Source organism: Xylocopa sonorina, chromosome 9 (assembly GCF_050948175.1).
Source record: "Xylocopa sonorina isolate GNS202 chromosome 9, iyXylSono1_principal, whole genome shotgun sequence".
NCBI lineage: Eukaryota > Metazoa > Arthropoda > Insecta > Hymenoptera > Apidae > Xylocopa > Xylocopa sonorina.
In genome coordinates this window covers 2873450-2888262 of record NC_135201.1, presented here as the reverse complement: position 1 = coordinate 2888262, position 14813 = coordinate 2873450, and the positions used below count along the sequence as shown (strand labels likewise).

Genomic DNA, 14813 nt, shown 5'->3' with positions numbered 1-14813 from the left:
AATAAAAAAAAAGAAAAACTTTTTACACAGAGAATACGTTTCAAAATATTTTCATATTTTTCCATTCGTAACGTATCTACGTTTCTTATAGTTTTTGTACCCTGGAAAAATTTGTCCACTCAACAATTGTCGCAAAATGTAGAGTATTTATGCCAATTAGCAAACAACAGAGTTGTATACATTTAAATAGTATAAGAACCGATCACGATTTGTGTTTCAAACAATTTCTCTCTCTTTGCGTTAAATAGTAACAGACCGAATAAAGCGTATTAAGTTCGTTAACGTAATATACGTTATTAACAAATTTCTCTTTGCATGTGTGTGCGTGCGTGCGTGCGTGTATGTGTGTACTTTATGCTTACTATGAAAAGGAACAAATAAATATGTTACAACATTACATCTGAAAGGGACAACGTCTGTTCGGTTACGTTGGAAGGTTCATTTCGTGCTTATTGCGTGTTCTATTCGAAGTTGAATTATATTCAAGTAAATTTGAAAGCGCGCCGACAAAAGTATCAACGTAGTCTCAAATTCGATTCTTTGAAACACACGTGTGATCGGGTTAAAGTAACATAAGTTTCCTAACGTCATGTATAAAAACATTGTGTTCAGAAAATATACTATAATACGACTGATGTATGCCTGTTACGCAAAGTGCGGGTATCTTACGAGAACCGACGGTAGACGCACGTTTATCGTCCCCGTATTCTCGCTCGATGATCGCACGCGCTAGCTGACATAAAAATATAAGGAATGAATACAGAAAAAAAAAACAAAAAAACAAACTGAATTAAGAAGAACCGATTTATTAAGATGAAGATTAACAAACCTCCATACAAGATGAAGAAAAAGTTGTATCTACCCTGTAAACATTTTCATATTATATTATATTATATTATACATTATATTATATTATTATTGCTACTATTACTACTACTATTATTATTATTAATATTATTATTTTTATTATTCATCCCGCAATTACTTCTATTGTTATTGTTACTATTACTATTATGATTATGTGATTAACATTTTTATTATTACCTTTATTATGATTATTACCATTACTCTTATTGTTATTACCACTGCTACTGCTACTGCTACTCCTACTACTACTGCTACTACTACTACTACTACTCTACTACACTACTACTACTACTACTACACTACTACTACTACTACTACTACCACTACTACTACTACTACTGCTACTACTACCACTACTACTACTACTATTACTACTACTATTACTATTACTACTGCTACTACCACTACTACTCCTACTACTAAACTACTACTACTACTACTACTACTACTATTATAATTATTACGGTTATTGCAATTATTGCGGTTATTATAATTATTATTACAATTATTTTTATTTTATTTTTATTTTTATTATATATAATAATGTAATTGAAAATTTGAAACGATATTACATAAGGTTAATAATAAACAAACACATCTTCATTTTTTGTCGTTACATTTCTGTTAGCTACCTGAAATCCTACGGAACGAAAGGCGGCACAAGCATTTGGTTACATCTACGAAAAGGGAGTGTAATTACATTACAGAACGATTTGTTACGTATTTTGTGAATGAATTTGTTGTTTGCGGATACTAGCAACTGAGAACATTGTAAGTACTATAAATTAAATTTGATTACAATTTAGTGGAAACATGATCGTATCCTATTTTCCTTACTCCATAGATATTTTATGCACCGATAGAAATATATTTTATGTGGCAGCAGTAGGAGAAACTAATTTCATAGTGATATTTGCAATATTTAGCATACTTTTAAAATATTGTCAATCACATTGCATTTAAGCATCGCTATTTTATTTGTTTTTAGATACCCGTGCAACGTAATGAAGAAGTCGAGTACAAAATTGCTGCTTTACGTAGAGGAGCAAAATTGTTCTAACTTATTTATTTAAGCTTTCCTTATATGCGACAGTTCGCCAGTTTCGAGAGCCAAGAATATTATACTTTCGCGCCATAACAACGCGTGGCCTGTCTCTTTCATTATGCGACAGCCAATCGAATTTGAGTATGTAGTAAATAACTGACTTGAAAACAGTTAAGAGAAGAATCGTGAATGTAATGTTTTCTTAAAGGAATAATAGTTTAATTCTTACATTGAAACATAATTTTTGATTAGAAATTTTTTATGTAAACTTATGTAGTGTTTATTGCAACTTAACAGTTTATAGTTTCGTGTCTGTTGACATTTTTAAAATAAGTAGTGTAATCATATTTATGTATCTCGACAAAATTGTGTGTTGATATAATGATAGAGCCAATTCCAACATCGGAAGAATCCAAGAAGATTAACGCGATAAATAAACGAACAATTCATCAAATTTGTTCTGGCCAGGTTAACTTACAATTGTGTATTAACTTTTTAAGTACTAACGCTATAGATTCAATTACTTCTAGTTATATTAAGAGATATTTTTCGTATTGTTTTTTTAATCTTTCATTGCATTATATTTCGTACACTCCCATATAGTAATTATAATGCACACGTACATTTGGTATTTAGGAACACAATATTTTAACTAACAATAATACTGTTATTAGGTGGTCCTCGACCTTGCAACTGCTGTGAAAGAACTGGTGGAAAACAGTTTAGACAGTGGTGCTACATTAATCGATATTAAGTTGAAGGATTATGGAAAATCAGCTATTAGCGTCATTGATAATGGAACTGGTGTTGCAGAACAAGATTTTGAAGGATTAGGTATGTACTCATTTGATTTTAATACATGCTTGTTTAATTAAGATAGTGCAATTGAAGAATATCTAATTTATTTCATCTCTTTCCAACTAGGGTTGAAGCACCATACCTCTAAACTTCGAGAATTCTCAGATTTAACAGAGGTGAGCACCTTTGGATTTCGTGGAGAAGCACTTAGCTCACTTTGTTCCTTATCTGATTTAAGTATCATTACCAGACATTGTACAAGCGAACATGGTTTCAAGCTGCAGTTTGATCACAATGGTGTATTGCAAGAGAAAGAGCCATGTGCAAGAGAAATAGGAACAACAGTACACGTAAAAGACATATTCAAATGCCTTCCTGTGAGAGCGAAAGAATTCCAAAGAAATCTGAAAAAAGAGTATGTCCGTGCCATTCATGTACTGTACAGTTATTGCTTAGTTTCAACTGATACAAAAATAACATGTTCGAATTCTATATCTAGCAAGACCCCTAATTTTGTTGTCAGTACTGTGGGTTCTAGTAATGTTCTAAACAATATAAGCATAATATTTGGCAAAAAGTCTTCAAGCGAACTTTTGAAGCTCGAACTGTTAGCTCCTGATGCAGAAACACTAGAGGAATATAAATTGCCGAATGATACGGTTCTAAACTTCGAGTGGGATTGTTACATTAGCAGTTGTGATCATGATGTTGGTCGTTCCGCTCCTGATAGACAATTTTTTTACGTGAACAACCGACCGTGTGATTTAACAAAAGTCAGTAAATTGATAAACCAAATTTATCATAGATACAATAACAAACAGTACCCTTTCGTCTTCCTAAATCTAAAATTGGATAAACAATCGACGGACATTAATGTGACACCGAATAAGAGGACTATTTTTTGTACGCAAGAACATTTAATACTAGCAACTTTGAAGTATAGTTTAATATCTAAGTGGGATAAACTACAAGGGAATTTCGTGGTAAAATCTACATCGGAATTAAATTTTCGAGTAAAAAGGACAATCTCGCCTACGAGTGTAGATCGACCGACGAAAAGGTTTCATGATTTAAATGCATCGAATAAAAAGACGAAAACAGTCGAAACGGATATAGAATGTGATAACGGAAGTCAAGATGTGCAATGCGATACCGATAATGCCCAAATTAATGAAACAGATCGAGTAAAAAGATTAGATACTGTAGAAATGTCAATTAGTGTTTCAAGTATAAAACAGAAACTTCAAGAAAGACAGAATGCCTTGCCTAAATGTACAATTTCAAATACGAAAATCAAATTTAAAGCGCAGATCGAATCAAGTCAGGCTTCTACTGCCGAAAATGAATTGAAGAAGCAATTAACAAAGGATTCTTTTCTACAGGTTGTTACATTTGTGGGCTACTGAACTATTAAGTCGCAAACAAGTCTTAACCCCGGAACAATATTGTAAAAAGTTCTATCTTAATTATTTTGAATCTATTTTCACTCGCTTCTTTGGCGTTATGTATAATCTTGAAAAATATAATATCGTTGTTCCAGGGTTAATTCTCCATATTACAAGTTAAAAGAGAAAGATATACTTTGCAGATGGAGATTATAGGTCAATTCAATCTTGGTTTCATAATAACCCGTTTAAAAGAAGATCTTTTTATTGTCGATCAACACGCTACAGACGAGAAATATCGTTTTGAGAAACTGAATAATGAAACACAGTTAAAGACTCAAAAATTGATTATTCCAAGACCTTTAACTATTTCTGCACTTAATGAAACGATATTAATTGAACATCAGAAAAAGTTTGAAGACAATGGGTTCTCTTTTGAAGTAAATTCTGATGGTAAATTATACTGACACTGACTATATCTTTAAAAATGGTACCTTTTTTTAAATTGCTCAAGTGTAAAAACACAATAATTCGAAATATTATGTTTTAGCCGAACCTGGGCACCGAGTACAACTTATAGGCATTCCGGTTAGCGGATATTGGCAATTCGGGCAAGAAGACATCGAAGAATTAATTTTTCTTATTAGAGAGGGTGGTGTAGAGAATAAAGAAAATAATATATTTCGTCCAAGTCGAGTAAGGCAAATGTTAGCGTCGAGAGCTTGTCGCAGTGCAGTTATGATAGGTACAACTCTTAATAACAATGATATGCAGAAATTAGTCTCGCAAATGGCACAAATGGAAAATCCTTGGAGTTGTCCTCACGGTAGACCGACGATAAGACATCTACTATCATTAAATCTTATATACAAATAAATTGTAATATATATTCCATACGTATCGTATGTAAAATAAAATACACGTCCACAAAGAAAAGTACACACTACTGCTAAAAAGTGTTGCAGGTAGATATAGTGGTAGGTGGTAGAGACCTTCCCCATTATATGTTCATATCTTAATATACTTTTTATTGAATTTCAACTTTAGGTATGTCTGGAGCTGCAAACTAAATACATAATGTGTGCAGTTAATAATAAAATTTGATAAAACATTCTATCATTGAACAGACAATTTTATTATACACTAACTGTACGAAATACATTAAATCCTGAATGTGCTGTCGATATTATAACACCTGGACATTGAGGATGCCAGTGCAATTCTTTTATATCAGTTTGTCCTTGATGTATAAATAACAACTGTGGCGGAAGTTCTTTCAGCTCACTACTTTCTACCTCTTCTGATTGATCAGCTTCTACTGATAAATCCCATTGAGCGATTTGATCATCAGCTCCGCCAGAAGCAAATACAGTGGCTTCTTCCGGATGCCACTCTACCGTCGTAACAGGTGCGGTGTGCTGTTTGAATACAGCTAAGGGGCTGGAACCATTAGGGCTAAATTGGCGTAAATCCCATACGCAAATTAGTCCATCGTCGCCACCAGATACAAGAAATTGACTTTCTTTACGATTCCATGAGATAACATTAATGTCAGCAGTATGAGTACCAGATGCTGTTAACATGCAGGCAGATTGCGGACTGGCTCTTGTATCCCAAATTTTAATACTGTTGAAAAATTATGGTAGTAAAATAGGTGTATTATAATAATAATTCATTATTTCTAAATATTATTCGAATACCTTTTGTCGACAGAACACGAAGCAAGTACGTGTCTTTCGTTAGGTGACCACTGAATGTCTTCTACGCTGTGCGGTGCATGCGAATTGTAAGGCCTTTGATCCACATGCCATGTTGTAGAATCGCTGCTGTTACTGAGACGCCAGATATGAATGTTACCCTTGCAATCACCAGTAGCTAAAGTGCCCACTTCTGTTGAACACCAATCAAGTCCATATCCTTCCGAAAGGTGTCCTTTGAAACTAAACAATGGTTTAATACCCCCATCATTTTTTTCGTACTTTTTACGATATGCACGAAGCTGTTCTTCGCTTTCAAGTGCTTTCAGCTGTTCATCCAAATTCCAAATGTGTACACGACCCAACTCACTCCAGCTCGCAGCTATAGTTGCCTCGCCAATTCTCGCATACCTGTTGAAGCAGACAAATGCATTTCACTTAGTAAGAATTAAATTATATATTTTTACATTGTGTGTGTGTGTATGTGTGACTCTATTAAAAAATATTTATGTATTCACCTGACTCTATTAACACAACCTTGATGTTTTATTGGTGCTACAGACATTACTGGTGAATCTGTATCACCTTCATTGTCATCATCGTCATCAGATTCATCTTCAGAATCATTCTTCATACCATACAAATCTTTCATCCTCATGACAAGAAGATTATTAACGTGTGTTTTGGCAGCTTGTGTTCCAGCAACAAGATACATACTCAAAGGATAATTCTCTCTGCTATTACCTAAGCTATCTAAAATTACATCAAAACTAAGACAAGGAGCCCCGGATTGAGCGTGATGCAACATTCGATACGCCGTTTTATCCACAACAAGTTCTTCTCCACTTTTTAAAGGCCTTCCAGGTAAATATACTTTAGACTCAGTTTCCTCATCTTCGTTCTCTTCTGCCTCGTCGCTTTCCATCGTATCTTCTTGATCACTGTCGTTGCTACTCCCTTCCATATCAACGCTAACTTCATCCATCGGTTCGTCCTCCATTTCTTTAGGAATTTCTTTATAAAAAATAGTCATCCTAATAAAGATACATCTACAATTAGAAAAGACAAAACATATTTTAATCATTGTATATTACTCTTATGAGTTACGAGTAATTATAATGTTTACTAGTATGCGTCATGTTTGCAACAAACGAATGATACATGATGCACCATGAACTGTGTTCAATTTTCCATCCAAACAATTAATATATTTTAAAAATAAACACGTGAAAATATTTGTCGTCTTGCGATAAATTATTAACATCTATGCGTGTACTTTTTATGTGAACGACAGTAGGAGCCTGTTAACCTTACATTTACTAATCGCGTTCCTTATAATAAAACAATGCGTATAACGAATAATTTATTGTGCCTCGCAAAGCGTTATTTAGGTTCGACGTATTATTTGTGAATTCTGATAATCCATTGGTTTAAATAATTTATTGTTAGGGTAAATGTTTTTCAAAAGTTACCTCGCAGATACATCTGAAGCACGTGGTCCAAATAATGGTCAAGAAACATCCGCACGTAAATTTAAATACACATGACTGTCAGATCGATCATGTTACTGTTTGATTATTAAATGAATAATTAATATTGGGGTTTCACGTTCAAATTTCAATTAGAATTGCTGAGTATTTAAAATATGATCCTGTGTTTGATTTTCTATGTTTACAATTTTATATTATCGTAATTTCCATTCGAAAATTCAATTTTATCATATGTGGCGCCATCTCTACGAAAAGTGGTCAAACTGGTCGCACAGCATTATCGACAGAGAAGTAAACTACTTTGTGACGTTATCAACTTCTGCTTCTCAGCAAACATATTTACTAGAAAATAAATACATTTTCGATAGGAAATTGTTCCAAAATTAATTTAATTTAATTTACGTCATCTACAAAACAGCGACGCTCGTTCGCTCCGTTTTTCAAATTTATATTCACTTATTTCTTCGCCATTCAAGATAATACATCAACATTTTTCTTTATTAAATCTAGATTCTTTCATTTCTAAGTTTCTCTTTAGGTTTATTTGAATTGTTAAAGAGTTGTTATTTGTTAATAAAAATTGTTATATAAAATCAAGCAACGTGAAAGTTAAGAAGAAATTATCTTATCAAGGACTCCACAAAGTAGTTTACTGTCGATAACGTTGTGCGACCAGTTTGAGCACTTTTTGGAGAGATGGCGCCACATATACTAAAAATCAAAATTTTATAGAGAAATTGTGATATTTATTGTATAGAATTATATAACTTAAAAAAACTTGAATTGTCCAGAGAAAAATTACAATGCAATTAAATTAAAATATGCCAATACAATTATTACTACACACTCACGAGCAAGTAAATCGACTCAACCTCCAGATACGCCCATAAATTAAATTTTTTCAAAAATGGTGCAGCCAATAGACAAAAAACATATTAGTTTTTAATTATTAGGCATTTAGCTTTATATTGATACCAACATCATAAAAATTGAGAGTCAAGAAACGCCCGCATGTAAATTTAAATACGCGTGACCGTCAGATCGATGATCATGTTATTGAAACTTCTTCGTATTTATACATTATACATGTTTATTCATCGTCATTGGTAACATTTTGTGCAAATCAAAGTATTTTAATTCGAAACAATATACAAGTCGATAACATCGATAAAAGTAAAGTTATAATAATTATTCGGTCGTTTAAATGTCACTTAGGAAGTTACAGAAACTTGAATTACGTAATTACAAAAAGAACGAAATCTACAAAGTTTATGGTGTACTCATTTATCTATATTTCATTTTACAATAAACAGTTTTATTACTAATGATTTCTTTTTTTTTCATTTTTATTTCTTTATTGGTTTAGAAGGAGAAAAATTTTACTTTCTTCAAACGTATATTCTCTAAACATCTCATCTCCTACTGCGATTCTCCAAACAATTCAGTCTGTATACTATGTACTGGTAGTACGCGAAAAATTCGAATTATTATACAAATAAATTTAAAGCGTTATCACATACAATCAGGAAATTCTTTTTGTTTAAAACAAATAAATTCTCAAGACGTAGATATGTTTCATTACGAAATATGTAACATTCATCAAGTATATTTTAAACAACACGAAAGGAACATTCTAATCGCGGAATTTCATTTTTCTTTTCCATAAAACACCATCCACTTTACGTATGAAAATTATATACTCATTTGTTTGAAGTATAAGCATCATTTCCCTCGTAAATTTATGAAAATAATGAGAACCAAAGTGAGAAAAAAACTGCTCCTTTATGGACCAGTTTATTCACTAAATATAGGGATAGGCATAACGTCGACAATAGAAAAGATAACGATAACAATCATGACTGCAGTTAAGATAATAATCATAATAATTGTTTGCATCAATAATAGCATTAATAGTAGAATAGCAGTATCAATGACAGTAATGACGGTATCCATAGAAATGATGGTAGTAATCGTATAGCAGTGATACTAATGGTACTTATAATAACAAGATTCGCTTCTACTGTTCTACGAATAACAAAACGATGAAAAGAGAACGAAAAAGGGAAAGGAGGTTATACAAATAGTGTATCATTTTACAATACAAAATACAATTTCCAGCGTCAGCTATAATCGTATGAAAAAAGAAAGGAGCAGCAACAAATATCAACGCTTGATGGCAATTGTTCACGCAAATGGATGGTATTTAATATTAGCTGTGTTTGTTAAGATGAGGATTGCTACTAGAATTATTCATTAACTGGATAGATGTCACGGTAGTATGCGAATGGTGAGGCGATGAGATATTGGGATTATGTCGAGGATTAGTATTGTAGAGGCTGTGTATATAAGAACGCTGGACGGGCTTGTGCTGAGCAAGCTGAAGCAAGGCCTCTGGTATAGAGAACCACTTTCGCTTTCGACCGATAGCACGTGAATCTTCCCACTCTGGTAGCTCTTCAGTTACTTGCATAACCCATACTTGTGTTCTGTGCTTATGTTCCACGCTCTACAAAGAAAATACCCAAGAGTTACGCAACTACCCCCGTCGACTCTGCACTATCTAGTCGTCCATCTGCCTGCGATCTTCTCGTCGTTCTATTTTTTATATTCAATCAAATCGATACCTCAAATATGCCAAGACATCTGCCTAATTGTCCTAAAACACCAGCCTCTTCCCTGACCTCCCGCAACGCTGTTACTGCGGGCTCCTCCTCCGGTTCAACGCCTCCACCGGGCACTATCCAACTATCAGGCCTTCGACTGGACGTAACCAAAAGTACCTAAGTATCGTACATCGTACGTTACAGGTGAATTTGATTAACCGCAATTTCACACGTGAAAAGGAATGGAACAGTGAACATCGGAGTACGAAAAATGCTGCATTAAATGGGGAGAATATTGTCAACTGCCATCTGCTGGCTTACCTCATCTTCAAGATCGTTTTTGACGCAGATACACGCAGCTCTACGCCTATAACCTTCAGAATCGTAAATACGGATTGAATTTGGTTTTTCCTTGACCATGATCGATTACTAAAATTACGAAGTTATAACAGAAATTCATATTTGTCAGACGGCCAGATAGGCCAATCTGTACGTTCGCATTGTTCTAACGCTGTTTGGAGCCGACATATCATCGACATAGAATCGCTCGGCGAGCTTTCAGTCTGCTCACATAACTTATTCGAATCCTGTCTATCTTTCGCCCGAATTAATGGCGAAGGTATCTGGTTAAATAACGCTCTATCACCGAAACACCACGAATGTTATCCTTCCGGAAACTTGCTATAACCTCAAAACTTTCAAAGTGTTCACTAGACAAGTGACGCCATCTGGACTGAATTGTTAGCATTAAAAAGTGGATATTCAATAGAATCCCTTTCCCATTAATTTATATATAATACACCATACCTACGTATATGTCATAAGAATGTAGGTTCACTGGAAAATAATTACTACCCAACGAGTTTCTAAGCTCTTTCTCTTCTCCTGCCGCGATATGTGTACCCCGATGTTTCAAATTTCTCTGCCTTTTCACTGAACACCTGTTATTACTCAATTATCACCGTCGCCGCTGATCATGAATATTTATGTATATCAGAATAGTTGATTGGTTTCCGAATATCTCGTATTTACACTATTATTACACTATTCCTCTCATATATCTAACTAACTAAGGGATGGAATACGTATTTATAGATCCGTTTACTTGATTTCTAATAGGGATTTTCAGTATAATTGTTATTCTAGAGTTTTCCTTTGCAAATTTCTAAGATTTCTACTATATTTCAGGTCGTACTTACAGTTTACCACTTCTTCAAATCCCAGCGAGAAGTAACTGTATACACTTGCGTAGCTATAGAATATGTATGCACCAGTATTAGATTAATTTTTCTGGGATTTAAAGGGCAATTTAATAAAGAGACAGATTAATTGAAGCAGCCTGTACATACTACGCAATTCAATATGATTTAACGCGCGCCCGATTGGAATATCCTGTTCCTCCTTCATTCGAAAAAAATGTACAATTGCAAGAGTACACACAAATAAAACCCGGATTTAAGAAGTCCGTCTGTAATAACATCAGATAGAGTTGGCTTGCTTAGTAAAATAATAGTCAATATGTTAAATTTATCTATTTATTGCTGTACACAAAACGTTTGTGTATTTGACAAGATAATTTAATAATTTTCTATCATTTCTTTTTACATTTATATACCTATGCAGAAGCTTCGAACAACGTTAAAAATAATGTTATACTAACGAAGTAGAATTATTTACGAGTAAAATTAAAAATAGTTGCATCTTCTGGTAGTATTATAAAATAAATAAGGCATTCCACAACTTTACATAAATTTTTAAGGTGTGAGTAATTAATTTTACATTCTGTAAGTAATACTACACCATCTATTTAAATCTGTTTCAGTACTAGATCGTTTGTAGACTATACGACACATTATTTGTATGTACGATTACAAATCGGATCTAACACCGAATCCAGGTCCTGGAGGTGGAGTTGTTAATGATGTCAAACCACCTGCTGGGTCTGCTGCAAATCTAGGTGCATTCTGTGGTCCTGGCGGTGGCCTTTCACCTTTTCTCAATGCCTTTATTATAGCGGTTGCGCTTTCAGGAGTTAAATCTTCCTGCAAGACATAGATGTATTTTTACTTTTTTGCATCTGTGTTTAATATCGCTTGATAATGTATTTTTGAAGACTTTACTTACATAATAGTCATCGTTAACTTGGAACATTGGTGCATTGGCGCAAGCACCAAGACATTCTACTTCAGAAACTGTAAACAGTTTATCTGCGGACATCTCACCTATGTTACAATTTGTAGCTTTTGTCACGGCCTGTACAATGGAATCTGAATCTCGTAACCAGCATGGAGTACAGGTACAAATTTGTATATGATACTTTCCCATTGGCCTTCTGTTGAACATTGTGTAGAACGTTGCTACTTCGTAGACGCGCATATTAGGTACATTTAGTATTTCCGCTACTTTGTGCATAGCGGAAATAGGTAACCATCCGTGCTGACGTTGAGCCAAATCCAATAATGGTATCATTGCGCCACGTTTATGGCCCTCTGGATAAATCTTTAGAAGAGCCTCGATGCGTTTCTTGTTAGCTTCATTGAATTCGAATGGTATACTCGGATTATCAACCTCGCTGTCTCTGTGCTGTTAACATTAATTAAGATTAAATCTAATATCTGTGCAATATTCAATAACGAAATTACAATCGAATTGTCAACAAATATTTTGCGCATAGGGATTTATCAACGTCGGCATTAAATTTTGCTGTTGAAGATAATGCAATCTTAGTAATACAATACGTATACAATACGTACAACGAATAACTGATCCGAGGTGCGAATAGTTGAAGTTTGCAATCCCCTGACATTCTTGCAATTCTGAAAGGGCAAGACAAAAGCATATAAAAAATTGTTGAAAATTTAAGAAGTAAATTAGTAAGAACGATATACGCATCTTATAATGTATTTAACGAAGAGTAGTATTCGTAATGTAAACGTAGGATAAGGCTATTTATAAATAATAATAACATAATCCACTGAACGGTTTCATCGTAAAGTATTTCTAGTAACTCAAGATTTGAAGTTTATTCTGACAGGCAATAAGATATGTGGTCAATTCATATAAACAGATGGAGTTACATAAGGTCATTGAAGAGGTTATGTACAGAATAATGCTAAACCATTGCAGATAGAGATAAACTTACGGATAGAGCACGGATTGCACGCACGGGTAGAAACATGATGATAAGGTTATTATATATTAATTACTACACTATAAAATAACTCTACTCAGCCAATTGTTCTTACACTTCAGTGGTAAACTTAATATTTAAATCGCAGTTCTTGAGATAATCTCCGTTCAAAGCGTCATCTAACACTTTTATTTAAAAGTTGAACGTATTAATTTGAGCGCAAAGTTAATTTTAAGTACCTTCTATTTATACGTGTATAAATTTAGTGGATTAAACGTAAAATATGTATATTTAAATGGAGATACTAATAGCTGTAAATGTGCATTCTTTTTTATAAATAACTTTAGCATCGAATGCAAAAGGGTATGAACTGCTTGACTATTAAATTAATAATTAATATCAGGGTTTCAAGTGCAAATTCGATTAGAATTGTCGAACATTAGAAATTATATCCGGTGTTTGATTTTCTATGTTTAAAATTTTATATTAATATAATTTCTTTTCGAAAATTCAATTTTATCACACGTGGCGCCATCTTTCAGAAAAGTTCTGAAACTAGTCGCGCAGCATTATCTACAGTGAAGTAAACTACTTACCGACTGGTAGCGCCATCTCTTCGATGAGCGTAGAAACTGCTCGTTGAATAGTTCCTACGCTCGTCGCACAGATGGCGCTACCAGTCGGTAAGTTGTGGCGTTACCGACATTACCGACTTCCTCATATAAGCAGACACATTCCCAGCCATCTACTTCCGCTCCTCGGAGGGTACATCTTCGTTAGGAAATTGTTTCAAAATTGATGCACGCCATCTATAAAAAAGAGACTCTCGTTTGCGACGTCTTTCAAATTTCTACGCTTTTCAAATTAATTATTCACTTATTTCTTCGCCATCAAAGAGTACACATCACAATTTGCCTTTGCCAAATCTAGATTTGTATTTCTTAGCTTCTACTTCAGTTTACCTTAATTGTAAAGACTTGTTGTTGTTAAATAAAATTGTTATATAAAAGCCATCCTCAGTAAAAGTTAATTAGAAGAAAATATCGTGGACTACGACAAATCCACAACTTACCGACTGGTAGCGCCATCTCTTCGATGAGCGTAGAAATTGCTCGCAGAATAGTTTCGACGCTCGTCGCACAGGTGGCGCTACCAGTCGGTAAGTAGTTTACTTCACTGTCGATAATGCTGTGCGACCAGTTTGAGCACTTTACTGAGAGATGGCGCCACGGGTTAGAAAGTAGTTTACTTCGCTGTCGATAACATTGTACGAACAGTTTGAGCATCTTTCACAGAGATGGCATTACGTGTAGTAAAAACCAAAATTTCATATAGATTGTGATATATATTGTATACGATTATACAATTTAAAACTTGAATTATTATGAGAAAATTTACGAATATACAATGCAATTAAATTAAAATGTAGCGCAACTATTATTAATTTTATTACTACTATTACTACTATTGTTTTATAACTACTATTATCTTTTATTTCAGGAATATAAGTTATACAATTGAAACATGAACTCTCCGGCAAAATTTATAATCTAACGACTTAGGATTGGAAGACCAGGAATTCTTGCAGTAATTATCTTTATAACTATAGTATAGTTATTACATTACTTTATAATTATAATATAATTTTTATTATGCTATGTACTTTTATATTATAAATTAATATAAGTTCCAGTTGTAAGATCTATTGTATACTATCTTAAAATCGCACTGTTATGTTTGTATAGTTATAAATATTAAATAAACCTTTAATTATTGTCAATCAGTTGTTTAGTTAATC

The 14813-nt window shown here is 33.6% G+C and overlaps 5 protein-coding genes across 11 annotated transcripts; 2 read left to right on the top strand and 3 right to left on the bottom strand.

The window, feature by feature from the left end:
- Nucleotides 1–473: 473 nt before the first annotated feature.
- On the top strand, nt 474–1470 carry LOC143426840 (uncharacterized). 3 transcript variants are annotated; one of them, XM_076900516.1, is made up of 2 exons: nt 474–1146; nt 1186–1470. In XM_076900516.1, exons 1-2 carry the CDS (start codon nt 1052–1054, stop codon nt 1322–1324), a joined length of 234 nt encoding a protein of 77 aa, XP_076756631.1. In that variant the 5' UTR covers nt 474–1051; the 3' UTR covers nt 1325–1470. The 3 variants fall into 3 exon arrangements, with proteins under 3 accessions (XP_076756631.1, XP_076756630.1, XP_076756628.1); XM_076900515.1 differs by having other exon boundaries at nt 1183–1470; XM_076900513.1 differs by having other exon boundaries at nt 1180–1470.
- Nucleotides 1471–2238: 768 nt separating this feature from the next.
- Nucleotides 2239–5075, top strand: Pms2 (mismatch repair endonuclease PMS2). The gene is made up of 5 exons (XM_076900788.1): nt 2239–2380; nt 2587–2746; nt 2837–4092; nt 4299–4548; nt 4646–5075. The coding sequence occupies exons 1-5, from the start codon at nt 2294–2296 to the stop codon at nt 4969–4971; spliced, it is 2079 nt and encodes a 692-aa protein (XP_076756903.1). The 5' UTR covers nt 2239–2293; the 3' UTR covers nt 4972–5075.
- A 134-nt stretch (nt 5076–5209) lies between these two features.
- L(2)09851 (WD repeat-containing protein 1 l(2)09851) lies at nt 5210–7347 on the bottom strand. 5 transcript variants are annotated; one of them, XM_076900713.1, is made up of 4 exons: nt 7265–7347; nt 6311–6841; nt 5796–6203; nt 5210–5721 (listed from the first exon to the last, which is right to left on the bottom strand). In XM_076900713.1, exons 2-4 carry the CDS (start codon nt 6823–6825, stop codon nt 5232–5234), a joined length of 1413 nt encoding a protein of 470 aa, XP_076756828.1. In that variant the 5' UTR covers nt 6826–6841; nt 7265–7347; the 3' UTR covers nt 5210–5231. The 5 variants fall into 5 exon arrangements, with proteins under 5 accessions (XP_076756828.1, XP_076756830.1, XP_076756827.1 ...); XM_076900715.1 differs by having other exon boundaries at nt 6311–6826; nt 7265–7344; XM_076900712.1 differs by lacking the exon at nt 7265–7347 and adding an exon at nt 7107–7228.
- A 1809-nt stretch (nt 7348–9156) lies between these two features.
- On the bottom strand, nt 9157–10640 carry Aps (diphosphoinositol polyphosphate phosphohydrolase 1 Aps). The gene is made up of 3 exons (XM_076900763.1): nt 10207–10640; nt 9907–10062; nt 9157–9788 (listed from the first exon to the last, which is right to left on the bottom strand). Exons 1-3 carry the CDS (start codon nt 10303–10305, stop codon nt 9492–9494), a joined length of 552 nt encoding a protein of 183 aa, XP_076756878.1. The 5' UTR covers nt 10306–10640; the 3' UTR covers nt 9157–9491.
- A 992-nt stretch (nt 10641–11632) lies between these two features.
- Nd-24 (NADH dehydrogenase ubiquinone) lies at nt 11633–13180 on the bottom strand. Its single transcript, XM_076900995.1, has 4 exons — nt 13028–13180; nt 12639–12701; nt 12010–12468; nt 11633–11927 (listed from the first exon to the last, which is right to left on the bottom strand). Exons 1-4 carry the CDS (start codon nt 13061–13063, stop codon nt 11754–11756), a joined length of 732 nt encoding a protein of 243 aa, XP_076757110.1. The 5' UTR covers nt 13064–13180; the 3' UTR covers nt 11633–11753.
- Between the last annotated feature and the right edge of the window lie 1633 nt (nt 13181–14813).

Excerpts from the sequence above, each read along its gene's own strand:
- Nd-24 (XM_076900995.1), bottom strand. The coding sequence starts at position 13,063 with ATGTTTCTACCCGTGCGTGCAATCCGTGCTCTATCC. Across the intron at positions 12,469-12,638 it reads CCTCGGATCAGTTATTCGTT|CACAGAGACAGCGAGGTTGA; the intron begins GTACGTATTGTA and ends TAATGTTAACAG. Across the intron at positions 11,928-12,009 it reads AAGTTAACGATGACTATTAT|GAAGATTTAACTCCTGAAAG; the intron begins GTAAGTAAAGTC and ends TATGTCTTGCAG.
- LOC143426840 (XM_076900513.1), top strand. The coding sequence starts at position 1,052 with ATGATTATTACCATTACTCTTATTGTTATTACCACTGCTACTGCTACT. Across the intron at positions 1,147-1,179 it reads ACTACTACTACTCTACTACA|TACTACTACCACTACTACTA; the intron begins CTACTACTACTA and ends TACTACTACTAC.
- Aps (XM_076900763.1), bottom strand. The coding sequence starts at position 10,305 with ATGGTCAAGGAAAAACCAAATTCAATCCGTATTTACGATTCTGAAGGT. Across the intron at positions 10,063-10,206 it reads AAAACGATCTTGAAGATGAG|GTACTTTTGGTTACGTCCAG; the intron begins GTAAGCCAGCAG and ends TACGATACTTAG. Across the intron at positions 9,789-9,906 it reads GATGTCTTGGCATATTTGAG|AGCGTGGAACATAAGCACAG; the intron begins GTATCGATTTGA and ends TTTTCTTTGTAG.
- Pms2 (XM_076900788.1), top strand. The coding sequence starts at position 2,294 with ATGATAGAGCCAATTCCAACATCGGAAGAATCCAAGAAGATTAACGCG. Across the intron at positions 4,093-4,298 it reads CAAAGGATTCTTTTCTACAG|ATGGAGATTATAGGTCAATT; the intron begins GTTGTTACATTT and ends TATACTTTGCAG. Across the intron at positions 4,549-4,645 it reads TTTTGAAGTAAATTCTGATG|CCGAACCTGGGCACCGAGTA; the intron begins GTAAATTATACT and ends ATTATGTTTTAG.